This window comes from Oncorhynchus nerka, linkage group LG22 (assembly GCF_034236695.1).
Source record: "Oncorhynchus nerka isolate Pitt River linkage group LG22, Oner_Uvic_2.0, whole genome shotgun sequence".
Lineage (NCBI taxonomy): Eukaryota > Metazoa > Chordata > Actinopteri > Salmoniformes > Salmonidae > Oncorhynchus > Oncorhynchus nerka.
Window position 1 is genome coordinate 48,673,576 of NC_088417.1, and position 16,100 is coordinate 48,689,675.

At 42.7% G+C, this 16,100-nt stretch overlaps 1 protein-coding gene across 3 annotated transcripts; it reads right to left on the reverse strand.

Annotated features, from left to right (window-relative positions):
- Positions 1-8: 8 nt before the first annotated feature.
- LOC115105281 (voltage-dependent anion-selective channel protein 1-like) lies at positions 9-15,863 on the reverse strand. Of its 3 annotated transcripts, XM_065007211.1 has the most exons (10): positions 15,641-15,863; positions 13,578-13,749; positions 12,007-12,076; positions 11,034-11,083; positions 8,646-8,798; positions 8,205-8,257; positions 7,747-7,974; positions 4,912-5,062; positions 4,657-4,714; positions 9-996 (listed from the first exon to the last, which is right to left on the reverse strand). In XM_065007211.1, the coding sequence occupies exons 3-10, from the start codon at positions 12,071-12,073 to the stop codon at positions 905-907; spliced, it is 852 nt and encodes a 283-aa protein (XP_064863283.1). In that variant the 5' UTR covers positions 12,074-12,076; positions 13,578-13,749; positions 15,641-15,863; the 3' UTR covers positions 9-904. The 3 variants fall into 3 exon arrangements, with proteins under 3 accessions (XP_064863283.1, XP_029482971.1, XP_064863284.1); XM_029627111.2 differs by lacking the exon at positions 13,578-13,749 and having other exon boundaries at positions 15,641-15,857; XM_065007212.1 differs by lacking the exons at positions 13,578-13,749; positions 15,641-15,863 and adding an exon at positions 13,227-13,559.
- Between the last annotated feature and the right edge of the window lie 237 nt (positions 15,864-16,100).

The window sequence follows — 16,100 nt, forward strand, 5'->3', positions numbered from 1 at the left end:
AGAGGCAATTCAAGATGTTGTTCTTTATTTAACGGAGTAACAACGTCAGGTACACAGTTTGTCTGTTCGAACACCATCATCGGAAGACTAACATTCCTTGTAGAATCATTTGTGTTAAGAGGGATGTTGTATAATGTGCAGGACAGGTTACCTTTCTATTTGGGAACATTTGAGGTTTGCCTTAAACTTCACAGACAGGTTAAGTATTCAAGAACATTGTTAATATATTTTTGCTATATGTAATAAAAAATAATTCACACCAAATGCACAGACAGACGAGTCAAAAACAGGTTTGATCCTAAATGGCACCATATTCCCAAAAAGTAGTTAGTGCCTCAGAGCTAATGCTGCTTAAGTGAAGTCCCACTTACCCATCCCATAATAATAGAATATCTTAGACACTTCCCTTCTTTGTCAGAGGGTTTACAAGGAGAGAACTCTCCAGTACAGAGGAATATTTCACCTTGGCCAAGGAATGTTTATGTTGTAATCCAGTACCAGTGATCTGTTTAATGCAACAGCCCCACCATGTGGACAAAAAGTAAACTGTTTACCAAATCCTTTAATTTTTTTTTATCTACAGTATCTTATTTTCTCTTATCCGCTTTGAAAATATATATAAATAAATTAGTGTTTACATGAGACCTTAACATTTTTACATTTTGCCGACCATTAAAACATCTTAGTTTTATTCTAAACTGGGCCCTGTATTCCAAAATATTTTATCTGAAACGGTCCTGTAAAAGTGGAATATCAACTGTAGTGCGATTTCACCACGTGTGCCGCCTCACCTCAACCAAAGCACATCTACTGTAAGGGAAACAAGGTTGTGAGGATAGCTATTTCAATAAAATATTTGGTTGTTGTAAAAGGTTTTGGGGTTGTTGTTGTGTTCCTTGCCTTCTTATGCCTCAAACTCTAGGCCAAGGCCGAGCTTGTGCCCACCGGTGTTAATGTTTTTCCCATCCAGGAGAGCAGAAAGGGTCAGCTTAATGCCTGTAGACAGTGAGACAGAGACAATACATCAACAAGGGGGAGTAAACAAGTACAGCTGTCTGTGGTGATCACGAAATTTAGTCAGCCGGTAATTGTAAAGTTTATATAAAATTAACATTTAGCATCTCCTGGCTTTCAGACTTTTGGAACATCTACATTTGTAAAAAGTCTAATAAATCCATGTAACATAGCCTACACCTTCACAATACATCCATTATTTATTTTATACAGATCTAAAGAAGCATGATATGAATCAAATGTAGTCTATTTCAGAAGAACAGAATAGCATACTCTGAGTTGCCCTTATGTTAGGTCCTGATCTGGCTATGCCAAATGGCTATAGGCTACACTAGTTCATTTAGCAGACAAGATTTGCTAAGAATTCGGGTGGCATTATTTGCATTTTATAGTATGAAGAATGCAATTGAAAAAAGCTGAATAAAATAGGATATTTTCTCCAAACTATTTGAGGGAGTGCGCACATGCGGCTATTCTGTGTTGAGCGGTTAACAAAGAAATAGGTACACCTATGCTTAATTTACAGTTATTAATATAACTTTAGTTGTTCTACAAACATTGGGGTATATGTTTGATTTTTAAAACATTGTAAGGCTGCATGATGCGACTAATGACGATTTGAAAAAAAGTAGCTTGAAAGTCATGAGCTATGCCTTGTTTCTTGTGCAGGCTGTACACGTTACATCAGTCACTCATTCGCACTTGATATTGCCTAGAATTTCACAGCGGCATCCCCTTTGTGGCCATAATGCACCCTAAAAAAATCCAGGACATTTGTGGCCAGTGGCCGTTGTGCCCTTCTCCCTGAGTGCTGCGCACTCCATCACGTGATCGGGTCTTTTTCACAGGCTACAAGTGAAGATAGACACATCGGGGACACAACTGCGCGCGTCCTTATCAAATTACGAGGTGCATATTGAAGATATTGGAAGAACTGTCCACATTTACTTTTCGTCAGCCAACAAGATGAGTAGGCCTAACGAACAGCAAAAGCACTAGCCTATGTCAATCTACTATTCTTCATTGTACAAAGGTCAACCTATTATATTCTAAGAGAGAAATAAATATTCCAAACAGTCTGGGACAGTTGTGGGATTCGATAGATCCAAAATTAATACAACCACTAGCACCAAAAAAACTTTTTTTACACAATGTGGCTGACGCAACAAATCAGAACGTTTAGCTTTAAATGTTGATGAACTATTAGGCTATTTCTTCACATTATAGGCAAATGGTAGTAGACTATAAGAGCAAATGTTCCATTAACAGAAAACACCATTATCAAGTGACCCCAAATGCAATTATTTTATTATAAAAAGTGCATTTTTATGGTGAAAATGATCTTCCCCAAACTTGAAACCCACGTGCTGCTTATGTATGCGTTAGGCTCTACACCCCTTGTAAAGCGGATTAATGTGCTTCATTTTAAGAAGTTATTTGGTCACTTAAGTTGTGATACAAACCTTATTAAAACATATAGGCCTATGGGCTAGGCTACTTGAGGTGTGCGACTGATTCAAAAAAGTCACACAAAAATTGATAATATATCATTCACAAGTGATAGGCCAACATTGTCACTCAGACTATTATTGATTTAATCTTGTCTTTACAGATACTAAATAATATGTGAATGGATCCTTATCATGCGCCTGTATCGAAACAGGCGCAGCGGGGGAAAAAAAAGACATGGAATCTATGCACTTAAATAGCCCACAAGGGTGCGTTCTGAGCCCTCTCCTGTACTCATTTACATTACATTTACATTTAAGTCATTTAGCACCCCTGTTTACCCACGACTGTGTGGCCATGCACTCCTCCTCCAACTCAATCGTCATGTTTGCGGACGACACTACAGTGGTATGCTCGATTACCAACAACGACGAGACGGCCTACAGGGAGGAGGTGAGGGCCCTCGGAGTGTGGTGTCAGGAAAATAACCTCACACTCAACGTCAACAAAACAAAAGAGATGATTGTGGACTTCAGGAAACAGCAGAGGGAGCACCCCCCTATCCACATCGATGGGACAGTAGTGGAGAGGGTATTAAGTTTTAAGTTCCTCGGCATACACATCACGGACACACTGAATTGGTCCACCCACACAGACAGCGTCGTGAAGAAGGTGCAGCAGCACCTCTTCAACCTCAGGAGGCTGAAGAAATTCGGCTTATCACCAAAAACACTCAAAAACTTCTACAGATGCACAATTGAGAGCATCCTGTCGGGCTGTATCACCGCCTGGTAAGGCAACTGCGCCGCCCACAACCGTAAGGCTCTCCAGAGGGTAGTGAGGTCTGCACAACGCATCACCGGGGGCAAACTACCTGCTCTCCAGGACATCTACACCACCCGATGTCACAGGAAGGCCATAAAGATCATCAAGGACAACAACCCCCCCGAGCAACTGCCTTTTCACCCCGCTATCATCTAGAAGGCGAGGTCAGTACAGGTGCATCAAAGCAGGGACCGAGAGACTGAAAAACAGCTTCTATCTCAAGGCCATCAGACTGTTAAACAGCCACCACTAACATTGATTGGCTGCTGCCAACACACTGACTCAACTCCAGCCACTTTAATAATGGGAATTGATGGAAATTGATGTAAAATATATCACTAGCCATTTTAAACAATGCTACTTAATATAATGTTTACATACCCTACATTACTCATCTCATATGTATATGTATATACTGTACTCTATATCATCTACTGCATCTTTATGTAATACATGTATCACTAGCCACTTTAAACTATGCCACTTTCTTTACATGCCCTACATTACTCATCTCATATGTATATACTGTACTCGATACCATCTACTGCATCTTGCCTATGCCATTCTATACCATCACTCATTTATATATCTTTATGTACATATTCTTTATCCCTTTACACTTGTGTGTATAAGGTAGTAGTTTTGGAATTGTTAGGTTAGATTACTCGTTGGTTATTACTGCATTGTCGGAACTAGAAGCAAAAGCATTCCGCTATACTCGCATTAACATCTGCTAACCATGTGTATGTGACAAATACATTTGATTTGAGAATGGAGGACGCTTTCCCTATGGTTTATTTTCATGCCAGCCAGGTAGGCTATACTCCTGTTGTAAATATAAAACATTGATATTAGGGAAGTTGAGAAATAAATATAGTAGGCCTAGCCTATAGAAAGCTGATGCTCCTCTTTTTAATAGAGGCCATCACTGTTGAAATGTTGCGCAACATGAGCTCATGGGCTCTCAAGAAGTGTTTGATTAGATTTGCATTGATGTCAGAGTGATTAAAGGGACAATAGGGTGCTGAGAACGAGGCAGTTAGCAAGTTTGGTAGGCTACTAATGACCATTAGCAACATCAAAGCTTGGAGAAGCCTAATTACCGTGACTAAGTCATGTGGAATTTGCCTGCCTTCATTACTCGTGACCGCCGGTGTGGTGGTAATACGGTCACCGCAACAGTCCTAGTGACAAGATCAGGGTCCATTGACTGGCTGAGGAGGTCAAAGATCAAGTGCACGCTGCTGTTCTGTCATTTCTTCCCAAAATACAGTATAAAGGTATTTCAACTGCACATTTAATCTACACTGGCATGGAGAAAAATAATATTTCGCAAAACATTTAAATAAACATTTTAAAATTACTAACCAGGCTTCAGAGTCTGAGTATATCCTAGGCCCACAAGGCTAGAGTTGTTCACTCTGGCCTGTTGGAGAAATGTATAGATTAGAAACAGGATTAAAAATAGGATTAAAAATAGGACACAAAATGTACTCAACAATACTTCCACAGATCATTTTAAACTTATTAGCCTAGTAACTTCCTCTACCCTTCCCCTGAATGTGACCCCAGGCGGAGGTCATGTCTCAGCCAGTAAGAGGACTAGCTAGAGTGGCCCCTTACCGAGAAAGATGCGTCGGCATCAATCTGGTACTTGGCTGCAATGCCAAAGTGGGTGTTGCTGTTGCCAGCGGTCCAGGCCAGGTTGACTGCTGTCTCCAGCTGGTCGTTCACCTTCTGGTAGATGGAGCCCCCGAACTCGGTGCCGTCATTTCTGTCATAGGGGGGAAAAAACAGTTGGTCATTATTATGGGGAACTAACATGTATGCAATTATATTGCAACATCACTATTCATTCCAGTATTCATGTTCAACAAAAAAACTGAAACGAGAACTGTTACAACTACCTAATATCACATGAACTGCAATCAGAAGATCAATATTCAGTCTAAACTAGCAAACTGAGGGTACAAAACATTAGGAACACCTTTCTAATATTGAGTTACAACCCCCTTTTGCCCCCAGAAAATGTCTCAATTCGTCGGGGCACGGACTCTACAAGGTGTCGAAAGCGTTCCTCCGGGATGCTGGCCCATAGTGACATCGATTCCTCCCACAGTTGTGTCGAGTCGGCTGGATGTCCTTTGGGTGTTGAACCATTCTTAATACACACGGGAAAATGTTGAGCATGAAAAAAACAGCAGCGTTGCAGTTCTTGACACACTCAAACCAGTGCGCCTGGCACCTACTACCATACCCTGTTCAAAGGCACTTACATCTTTTGTCTTTCCCATTCACCCTCTGAACAGCACACATACACAATCCATAACAGTGCTTGTATTAGAGGTCGACCGATTATGATTTTTCAACACCGATACAGATTATTGGAGGACCAAAAAAAAGCCGAAACCGATTAAATCGGACGATTTTTAAAATGTTATTTGTAATAATGACAATTACAACAATACTGAATGAACACTTATTTTAACTTAATATAATACATCAATAAAATCAATTTAGCCTCAAATAAATAATGAAACATGTTCAATTTCCTTTAAATAATGCAAAAACAAAGTGTGTGGAGAAGAAAGTTAAAGTGCAATATGTGCCATGTAAGAAAGCTAACGTTTAAGTTCCTTGCTCAGAACATGAGAACATATGAAAGCTGGTGGTTCCTTTTAACATGAGTCTTCAATATTCCCAGGTAAGAAGTTTTAGGTTGTAGTTATTATAGGAATTATAGGACTATTTCTCTCTATACCATTTGTATTTCATATACCTTTGACTATTGGATGTTCTTATAGGCACTTTAGTATTGCCAGTGTAACAGTATAGCTTCTGTCCCTCTCCTCGCTCCTCCCTGGGTTCGAACCAGCAACACAACGACAACAGCCACCATCGAAGCAGCGTTACCCATGCAGAGCAAGGGGAACAACTGCTAGAAGGCGCAGAGCGAGTGACGTTTGAAACGCTATTATCTCGCGCTAACTAGCCAGCCATTTCACTTCGGTCACACCAGCCTCATCTCAGAGTTGATAGGCTTGAAGTCATAAACAGCGCAATGCTTGACGCACAACGAAGAGCTGCTGGCAAAACGCAAAGAAAGTGCTGTTTGAATGAATGTTTACGCTATCCTTACGAACCGCAGAATAACTGATGAATTTACAAAAAGCTCAACACCCGTTGAATGTGGCCGGTGTCAGTAAATGTCGGCAAAAAAGTGTAATTAAATAGTTGCCAGTAGCACCATTACAGTTACCAACACTCTGGATAACTGTCTAACCAGCTCTGCTAGGGTGAGTAAAATGGTGGTTAGAGTGAGGTGTTCTCTCATTTGTGTCTGGAAGCAACTAGCCAGTTAGCTTGGGTGCTTGACTGCCAGTGTGAGGTCAGAACACTCGGATCATTCCTAGATCTAATCCTCGGCCAGAGATTCCAGTATGCGCTCCAGAACGCACTCTGACACTCCAGATTGAATTTACAAACACACCTGAAGTCTAGATAGTAATTTGTTATGCTAACAAGCAAGCAAGAGGTTGCATAGCAACAGCATCAACATCCGGTAGACAAAGTATATAGTAAGTAGTATACACTCATTATGTAGTATACAGTATGTTCGTATGTGTATGCGAACACAGATCAAGTCTCAATTGTCTCAAGGCTTAAAAATCCTTCTTTAACCTGTCTCCTCTTCATCTACACTGATTGAAGTGGATTTAACAGGTGACATCAATACGGGATCATAGCTTTCACCTGGATTCACCTGGTCAGTCTGTCATGGAAAGAGCAGGTGTTCCTAATGTTTTGTACACTCAGTGTATATCAAGGATCAGCTGTCAAAGGATTAAATAGCCATGTCTCAGAGCTAATTCACCTTAGCTCAAAAAAGTCAAAAAAGTGAATGAATGGAAGGTCAGGTCGTGGCAGGAGGTTAGCTTACTATACTATCCTACCAACAAAGCCCTATGACAAATCCCATCACTGTGGGATACATAAAATAACTGCCAGTCTGCATCTGAGGGGACCAGAGAGACAGCAAGTGCTTGGGGCTGCTAGTGTCCAGACAACGTCAGCTCTCCTAGTTCAGAGCTGGAAACAAAATGTTAGTGACTAGTCGTTCAAAAAGCTCAGTTGGTTGGAGCATGGTGCTTGCAACAAAGATGGGGGGTGTGCCAAAAATACAAAATACTTCACTGTAAATCATTTTGGATAAGGATCTTAAAGACCATAAATATGGTCCCTAAACCCACACGCTGGCTTACTGTCAGTGTTGTTGAGCCCCATCGCTGGCTTACTGTCAGTGTTGTTGAGCCCCCTTCTTACTTCCATTGTTTGCTGAAGCGCGGAGGCCTACCTGAACCATATTTTTGCATCTATACAATGACGGGGTAGGCAGTCATTGTACATAAGAATTTGTTGTTATCTGACTTGCCTAGTTAAATAAATATATCTACTCACACATTTGTGTGGAGCTGGAACTCGTCGGTCTTGTAGCCCACGGCGAAGTTGCTCTGGGTGACCCTGTTCTTCCCGGCCTCGAAGGTCATCTGGTAGCCGGCCAGCCAGCCCTCGTAGCCCACCACCGCCATGCCGTGCACAGCCGTCCCGTTAATGTCGTAGTCCACATCACACCCCAGGTTGATGTGCTCCCTCTTGTAGCCAGTCTTGATCTTACCACTCTTCTTGCTGGAGGTAGGGATATGAGAGGAATGGAAGGAAGGAAAAACTTGTGAGTATGAGGTAATATAGGAATCACAGTGACAGAATGGCAAATACATCCAACAATCTACATTGAACTGAGCAGGACAAAATAAAATGGCAACATGTATTGTGTGACATCATTGATTGCAATGAATTAACATTGTGAAACAATTAAATGCTACCTTCACTGAATTAATTGGATAGCCACTTCTTACCCAGTGTTTGGCGAGAAGGAGGAATCAAACGTCAGTTTAAGCCCTTTGGTCAACTGAAGGGAGAAGGTGAGAGAAAGATTGAGAGGATAAGAAAGCATGAATGATTCATAAGTAAATTCATTTCAGAGGCAGACCGAAAGAACTATTAAGAAAGCATTGTTGCGTAATTAAATGGTATATTGCTCTGAGCATTTCACCCCTTATTAGGGTGGGGGGGCCCATAGGGAACAGACTCCCACACAAAGAAGACTAAACATGTAAAGTTATGTATATATTGTCTTAAAATATATAATAAAATCAATGAAAAAAGTCAGTGACTGCTGATCTGTTTTATATTTACACGAAGGGATTACTCATTGGCTTATAGCACCCTTCAAACAATGACAGATTGAAGAAAACGGAATAGAGTACACCCTGATCTAAAGAACACATAGTCCTGACCTGGTCCTCCAGAGTGATCTCAGTGCCCAGAGTGTTGTCGGTGTTCCACTTCTCAGTGAAGGTCAGTCCGTGTTCGGCCCACTTGTACTTGGTCTCCAGGGTGCCGGCCACTTTGCTGGTCTCGGTGTTGGCAGAGCCCGTGCTGGTGAACTCCTGGGATTGGGGTCAAACAGAGGTCAGCGGTGAGATGTGATCACGTTATTTTAGCATCAGACATTATTAGTGAGGATTTGGATGGCTGAGGACCACATTGGCACGTCACAAGTGACGGAGACAATCCGAGAGGTCTTTCACGGGTGTTGATGAGTCAGATAACTAAACGGAAGAAAAATATAAAAACAACAAGTGTTGGTTCCATGTTTCATGAGCCGAAAAAAAAAAATCCCAGAAATTTGCTATACGCACAAATTGCTTATTTCTCTCAGATTTTGTGCACAAATGTGTTTACATCTCTACTGGTGAGCATTTATTCTTCCATCTGACAGGTGTGAAATATCAAGAAGCTTATAAAACAGCATGCTCATTATACAGTTGCAACTTGTTTTGGGGAGAATAAAAGACTACTCTAAAATGTGCAGTTTTGTCACAACACAATGCCACAGATGTCTCAAGTTGAGGGAGAGTGCAATTGGCATGCTGACTGCAGGAATGTCCACCAGAGCGTTTGCCTGAGAATTGAATGTTCATTTCTCTACCATAAGCTGCCTCCAATGTCATTTTAGAGAATCTGGCAGTACATTCAACCGGCCTCACAACCGCAGACCAGGTGTATGGCGTTGTGTGGGTGAGCGGTTTACTGATGTCAATTTTGTGAACAGAGTACCCCATGGTGGAGGAAGGAGTTATGGCATGGGAAGTCATAAGCTATGGACAACAAACCCAATGCATTTTATCAATTTCAATGCACAGAAATACCGTGACGAGATCCTTAAGCCCATTGTGAGTCCCATTTTTTGTTATGGTATCTGTGACCAACAGATGCATATCTGTATTCCCAGTCATGTGAAATCCATTGATTAGGGCTGATTTCCTCATAACAACTGTAACGCAGTAAAATCGTTGAAATTGTTTAATGTTGCGTTTATATTTTTGTTCATATTTTTGATATGACGAACATATCAAGGACAGCTTTCTTCCATCTACGTAACATTGCAAAAATCAGAAACTTTCTGTCCTAAAATGATGCAGAAAAATGAATCCGTGCTTTTGTCACTTCTAGGTTAGACTACTGCAATGCTCTACTTTCCGGCTACCCGGATAAACCACTAAATACACTTCAATTAGTGCTAAACACGGCTGCTAGAATCTTGACTCGAAAATATGTACTCCAGTGCTAGCCTCTCTACACTGGCTTCCTGTTAAGGCAAGGGCTGATTTCAAGGTTTTACTGCTAACCTCCAAAGCATTACATGGGCTTGCTCATACCCATCTTTCCGATTTGGTCCTGGCGTACATACCTACACATACGCTACGGTTACAAGACACAGGACACCTAATTGTCCCTAGAATTTCTAAGCAAACAGCTGGAGGCAGGGCTTTCTCCTATAGAGCTCTGTTTTTATGGAATGGTCTGCCTACCCATGTGAGAGACGCAGACTCGGTCTCGACATAAGTCTTTATTGAAGACTCATCTCTTCAGTAGGTCCTATGATTGAGTGTAGTCTGGCCCAGGAGTGTGAAGGTGAACGGAAAGGCACAGGAGCGACGAACCACCCTTACCGTCTCTGCCTGGCCGGTTCCCCTCTCTCCACTGAGATTCTCTGCTTCTAACGCTATTACGGGGCTGAGTCACTGCTTACGGGTGCTCTTCGATGCAGTCCCTAGGAGGGATGCATCACTTGAGTGGGATGAGTCACTGACGTGATCTTCCTATCCGGGTTGCCCCCCCCCCCCCCCCGAAGGGTTGTGCAGTGGGAGAGATCTTCGTGGGCTATACTCGGACTTGTCTCAGGATGGTAAGTTGGTGGTTGAAGATATCCCTCTAGTGGTGTGGGGGCTGTGCTTTGGCAAAGTGGGTGGGGTTATATCCTCCCTGTTAGCCCCTGTCCGGGGGGGTATTGTCAAACGGGGCCATAGTGTCTCCCGACCCCTCCTGTCTCAGCCTACAGTTTGTGCCGGGATGCTATTATATGCTGTTATATCTGGAGTATTTCTCCTGTCTTATCCGGTGTCCTGTGTGAATTTAAGTATGCTCTCTCGAATTCTCTATCGGAGGACCTGAGCCTTAGGACCATGCCTCAGGACTACCTGGCCTGATGACTCCTTGCTGTCCCCAGTCCACCTGGTCGTGCTGCTACTCCATTTTCAACTGTTCTGCCTGCGGCTATGGATCCCTGACCTGTTCACCTCTTTTGGCTCAAGGGGTATACGGACTGCAGTGGAACTTACCAGTCCATTATCTGACTTTGTTTTCAAGTCCAGCTTGATGAGACCAAAACCTGAAAGGCACGGAAGAAAATGAAATCAAACTGTTGTAATTACAACATATTCTATGAGTGCTTTTTAAACTGATGATATATTCCTGTTCAGTTCATTATTTCCACTAACATTCCTAGCAATCCCCGTTAACGCATGGCCTCTGTTGTTTTCAAAATAAGCATGCCGTCTCTTGCAGACTTATTTTATCACTTCATAAACACATAGTGCTTATGAAGTGACGTAACAAAATGTGGAAAAAGTCAAGGGGTCTGAATACTTTCCGAATGCACTGTAAACCACTGTTCAATAAATCCCTCTCTGAGAAATACCAGTCTAGGCTATCACACATTACAACTATTACATAACATTGATAGATAGAGTTTATTGATTTGATGTGGTTTCTACTAGGGCTGTGACGATACCAGTATCACAATATTATTTTCCAGAAATGTGACTCAGGATGACTCCATAATGGATGTTTGTTTCCCAACATTTGGGCTGTTGTCCTAAAGTTAAATCTGCTTTGTTTCCTTGCCACGATACTAACAAGTATTGCGATACTGGTATCTTCCCGGCCCTAGTTTCTAAACTGGAGTCCATTGTCACGTCAGGCACAGTTCACCGCCCCAGCTTCCTTCCCATCCATCTCTGGGAGGCAGTGTGCTGGTCGTCCCACCCTCGCCTGGGGGGTGGATTTACCTGGGAATCCCCACAATAAGGTCTAGACCTCAATAGGCTCAATAGCTCAGTACAGCTGTGTGTCTCTCCGTCAATAAGCTGCCTAAGGACAGCCAGTCTAAACTAGAGGGTTTACCAAATGGCTATAACGCTAGGCTAGTACGACTACAGTCCACTCCTGATTCTCTGCAGGACAGGAGCAAAGGCTGAGTTGAAGAATGATCTAGGAAATAGTGGGTAGAAAGTAGTACTGCTCAGTGCTCACCGTATCCCTTGGTAAAGACATCCTTGGCGGACTTGCCAAGGTCAACATAGGTAGGAGGAACGGCCATTATCTGTAAAAAAAAAAAATCAAAGGAAAATCATAAGAATAAAAAGGAGACAGCTTTGTGTTCGGCTACTGCTTAGCACAAAGCGCTGTGAGATAGCAATGGGGCAATGGCATACATAAAGCATTAGCAGTGTGCTAGGCCTTCACTGACATAGCAACTGAGGAGAGAGCACTGCGTGTGGGGGAGGAGGTGGGAGAGGATTGAGGTCATTGATGGACGTGGTGGGCCGGTAGGGGGAGGCGCAGGCAGACAAGAGGAGCAGACAGACACGCCTCACATCTGCCTGAACAGACTAACCCGTTTGCTCTGACTCATCAGAAAAAGAGGGATGCGCTTGCCTTGCCAGGCTAGAGATTTCACAACAGCAGCCAAACCTGATACACTGGACTGACAGCCAAATTCAAAACGCAAAACACAGAAGGGTCAGCTTATGAATCAATAAGTGATTTCTAAATGGAAGGTTAGACGTGATTTAATATTTGTTAGATGACCTCAACTCCACTCTTACTATACGAGAATGTGTGGGCAGACTTCAATGTTGAGTAACAGGAGGGAAAAATGTGCTTGTTGCAGATTCCAAAAAGGATTTCAGCATTGATCGTGCTTTTTCATCCAAGACTAGGCTTAAACTGGAACACTTGCCCTCTGCCCATGTGCACAATGCTAATTTGCAAATAGAATAGCCTATAGCCCAAATGGCTAGTTTGTACATCAGCGCATGCCACATAGCCTACAGCCTCGATCACTTCATTCAAACACTATTTAATAGAATATTAATGATAATTACTACACCTTTCTCCCGGTCATACACTGAACAAAAATTTAAATGCAACAATTTCAAAGATTTTACTGAGTTACAGTTCATATAAGGAAATCAGTCAATCAAAATACTTTAATTAGACCCTAATCTATGGATTTCACATGACTGGGAATAAAGACATCTGTTGACCACAGATATCTTAAACTAAAAAGGTAGGGGTGTGGATCAGAAAACCAGTCAGTATCTGGTATGACCAGCATTTGCCTCATGTAGCCCGATACATCTCCTTCGCATAGAGTTGATAAGGTTGTTGATTGTGCCTGTGAAAAGTTGTCCCATTCCTATTCCATGGCTGTGCGAAGTCGTTGGATATTGGCGGGAACTTGAACTCACTGTCGTACACGTCGATCTAGAGCATCTCAAGCATGCTCAATGGCTGACATGTTTGGTAAGTATGCAAGCCATGGAAGAACTGGGACACTATCCGCTTCCAGGAATTTTGTAGAGATCCTTGCGAAATGGGGCCGTGCATTATAATGCTGAAACATGAGGTGATGGCAGCGGATGTCACAGTATCTCTGTGCATTCAAATTACCATCGATACAATCCAATTGTGTTCGTTGTCCGTAGCTTATGCCTGCCCATACCATTACCCCATAGTGGTGGTGGGGTTATCTGCTCACAAAGTTGACATCAGCAAACCGCTCGCCCACACGACGCCATATACACTGTCTGCCATCTTGCCTGGTACAGTTGAAACCGGGATTCATCCGTGAACAGCACACTTCTCCAGCATGCAAGTGGCCATCGATGGTGAGCATTTGCCCACTGAAGTAGGTTGCAATTCCGAACTGCAGTCAGGTCAAGACCCTGGTGAGGATGACGAGCACGCAGATGAGCTCCCCTGAGACAGTTTCTGAAAAACGATGTTGGAGGTGGCACATGTTAGAGAAATTAACATAAAATTCTCTGGCAATAGCATACTAATTGCATGCTCCCTCAAAACCTGAGACATCTGTGGCATTGTGATGTGACAAAACTGCACATTATAGAGTAGCCTTTTATTGTTCCCTGCACAAGGTGCAGTGATCAGGCTGTTAATGATCAGGCGGTTAATGATCAGGCTGTTAAATCAACTTCTTGATATGCCACACCCATCAGGTGGATGGATTATCTTGGTAAAGGAGAAATGCTCGCTAATAGTGATGGAAACAGCTTTGTGCACAAAACAAGAAAAATATTATAATAATGTGCATATGGAACATTTCTGGGACCTTTCATTTCAGCTCATGAAACAAAGGACTAACACTTTACATGTTGCATTTATATTTTTGTTCAGTGTAAATGCATGGTTTTAGTGACACCCAAAATCAAAACCAATTATTACATCTCTCATTTCTACACGCTTTGAAATTCAGTGGGGTGGCAGGTAGCCTTGTGGTTAGAGCATTGGTCCAGTAACCGAAAGGTTTCTGGATCGAATCCCAGAGCTGACAAGGTAAAAATCTGTCGTTCTGCATTGCTCATATGCCTTGCTCAGGGGCAGGTTAAATGAGTTAGGCACGTTTCAGTTGAAGGCATTCCGTTTTTAATACAAGACATCTACAGTGACCAACAGGCACTCGCTCGAAGGGGACCACGGTAGGAGACAGGAAGTGTCAAACATCAGGCATTCCAGAATACACACACACACACATTACACAAATACACACACAGGAATGAGCACTGAACCTTTGAGGATCATTATTGGTGGGAGAGGTTAGAATATTAGGCCATACAGAGAAGAATGTCCGTGGGGTCTTTTTTTTTACCTTTATTTTACTAGGCAAGTTAGTTAAGAACAAATTCTTATTTTCAATGACGGCCTAGGAACAGTGGGTTAACTGCCTGTTCAGGGGCAGAACGACAGATTTGTACCTTGTCAGCTCGTTTTTTTTTTACTTGAGGAATGTACTAGCTAGTCTACATAACCGGGTCTTCAAGGAAAGCCACACAATGTGTCCTTCTGGTCCCTCTTGAGACAGAAATACTCCATTGCAGAAAGTCAATGAAATCTCATCAGACGATAAGCTTTTACTATAGCTAGATTTTTTGCGTTGTTTAATTTTCTAATAAGCATACCTGAACATAAATATTAAGGGAACGTCGACTGAAAGGACCTTGAGATAGGAGATTGAGAACGTTAGCATTGTTGCATTAGACCCGTGTCAGGCAGGTGGTTTCACGTTCCACATGCACTAGAGAGATGGAAATGCAATGTACATGTTTCCCAGACAGTTGTCACAGAATCTGCAACCTGCTGCCTGATACGAGCAGTTCTTCTGCCTGGCTGCCTGATGATGTTCAAGCGCAAGCGGTGATGTGTCTGCCGCGTTGTTGCATAACCCCTTGGACATCTTTAGCTTACTTGCTAACGAAGTAGAAAACTAGCTAGCTGCTGAGGTTAGCAAGCAATTGGTGGAGAGCGGGACAAGCGCATACAATGCACATGATCGCTGGCTATAGCGAGTAACTTTAATCAAATTGCAGAGAACAGTACCTAAGCTCATTAAATTCAAATAATAATGCGTCAGGTTATTAGCTAGTTACTCGAGGCCATGTTCACATAGCCAGAGAGCTAACTCATCAGGCTAGCTAGCTGTATGCTGATCAGCATTTATCCTCCTGGACAGCTTCTAACGCAACGTTACTGGTTGCGTGGTGGATCAGCGTGCTAAACTCTTCCGACTCAAGCCAAGAAAGAGGTCCATGTCTATCACAACAGGGATACAATAGTGCACCATAATATTAGCTTCATTTCAACATACCTCTGTCAGTGCTTTCCAATCCTGCCTGAGGAGATTCCTGTCAACTAGACAACGGGAGGGGTGAGAGGAGGTGCCACAGCGTTACACACGCTAGAAGTCAAACAAGCGTATGACAAAAAAGAGGCATGACTCTGGCGTTGTCTTGGTGGCGCACGCGCTGTTGATCGTTTGACGTCCGCATAGCGCCTCATCCGTAGGCTTCAAACCCCGCCACCGTTAACAACCGATCTAGAATCAGCTCGTCCCACCTCATCACCAATCCCCATCATTATGTGCTTATAACAAAACCGTCCATAGTCAACGGGTAGTCTAATCGCTGGAATGCAAGGAATGTCGCATCAACGCTGCACACGAGAAGAGCCAGGATGTGACGTTGAGCACTCGTCACAGTCGACTTCTGTACGGCACTATCTGTAACCCCAGCAAATCCTGCCTGTTTAACGCAGTTTATACATTCAAA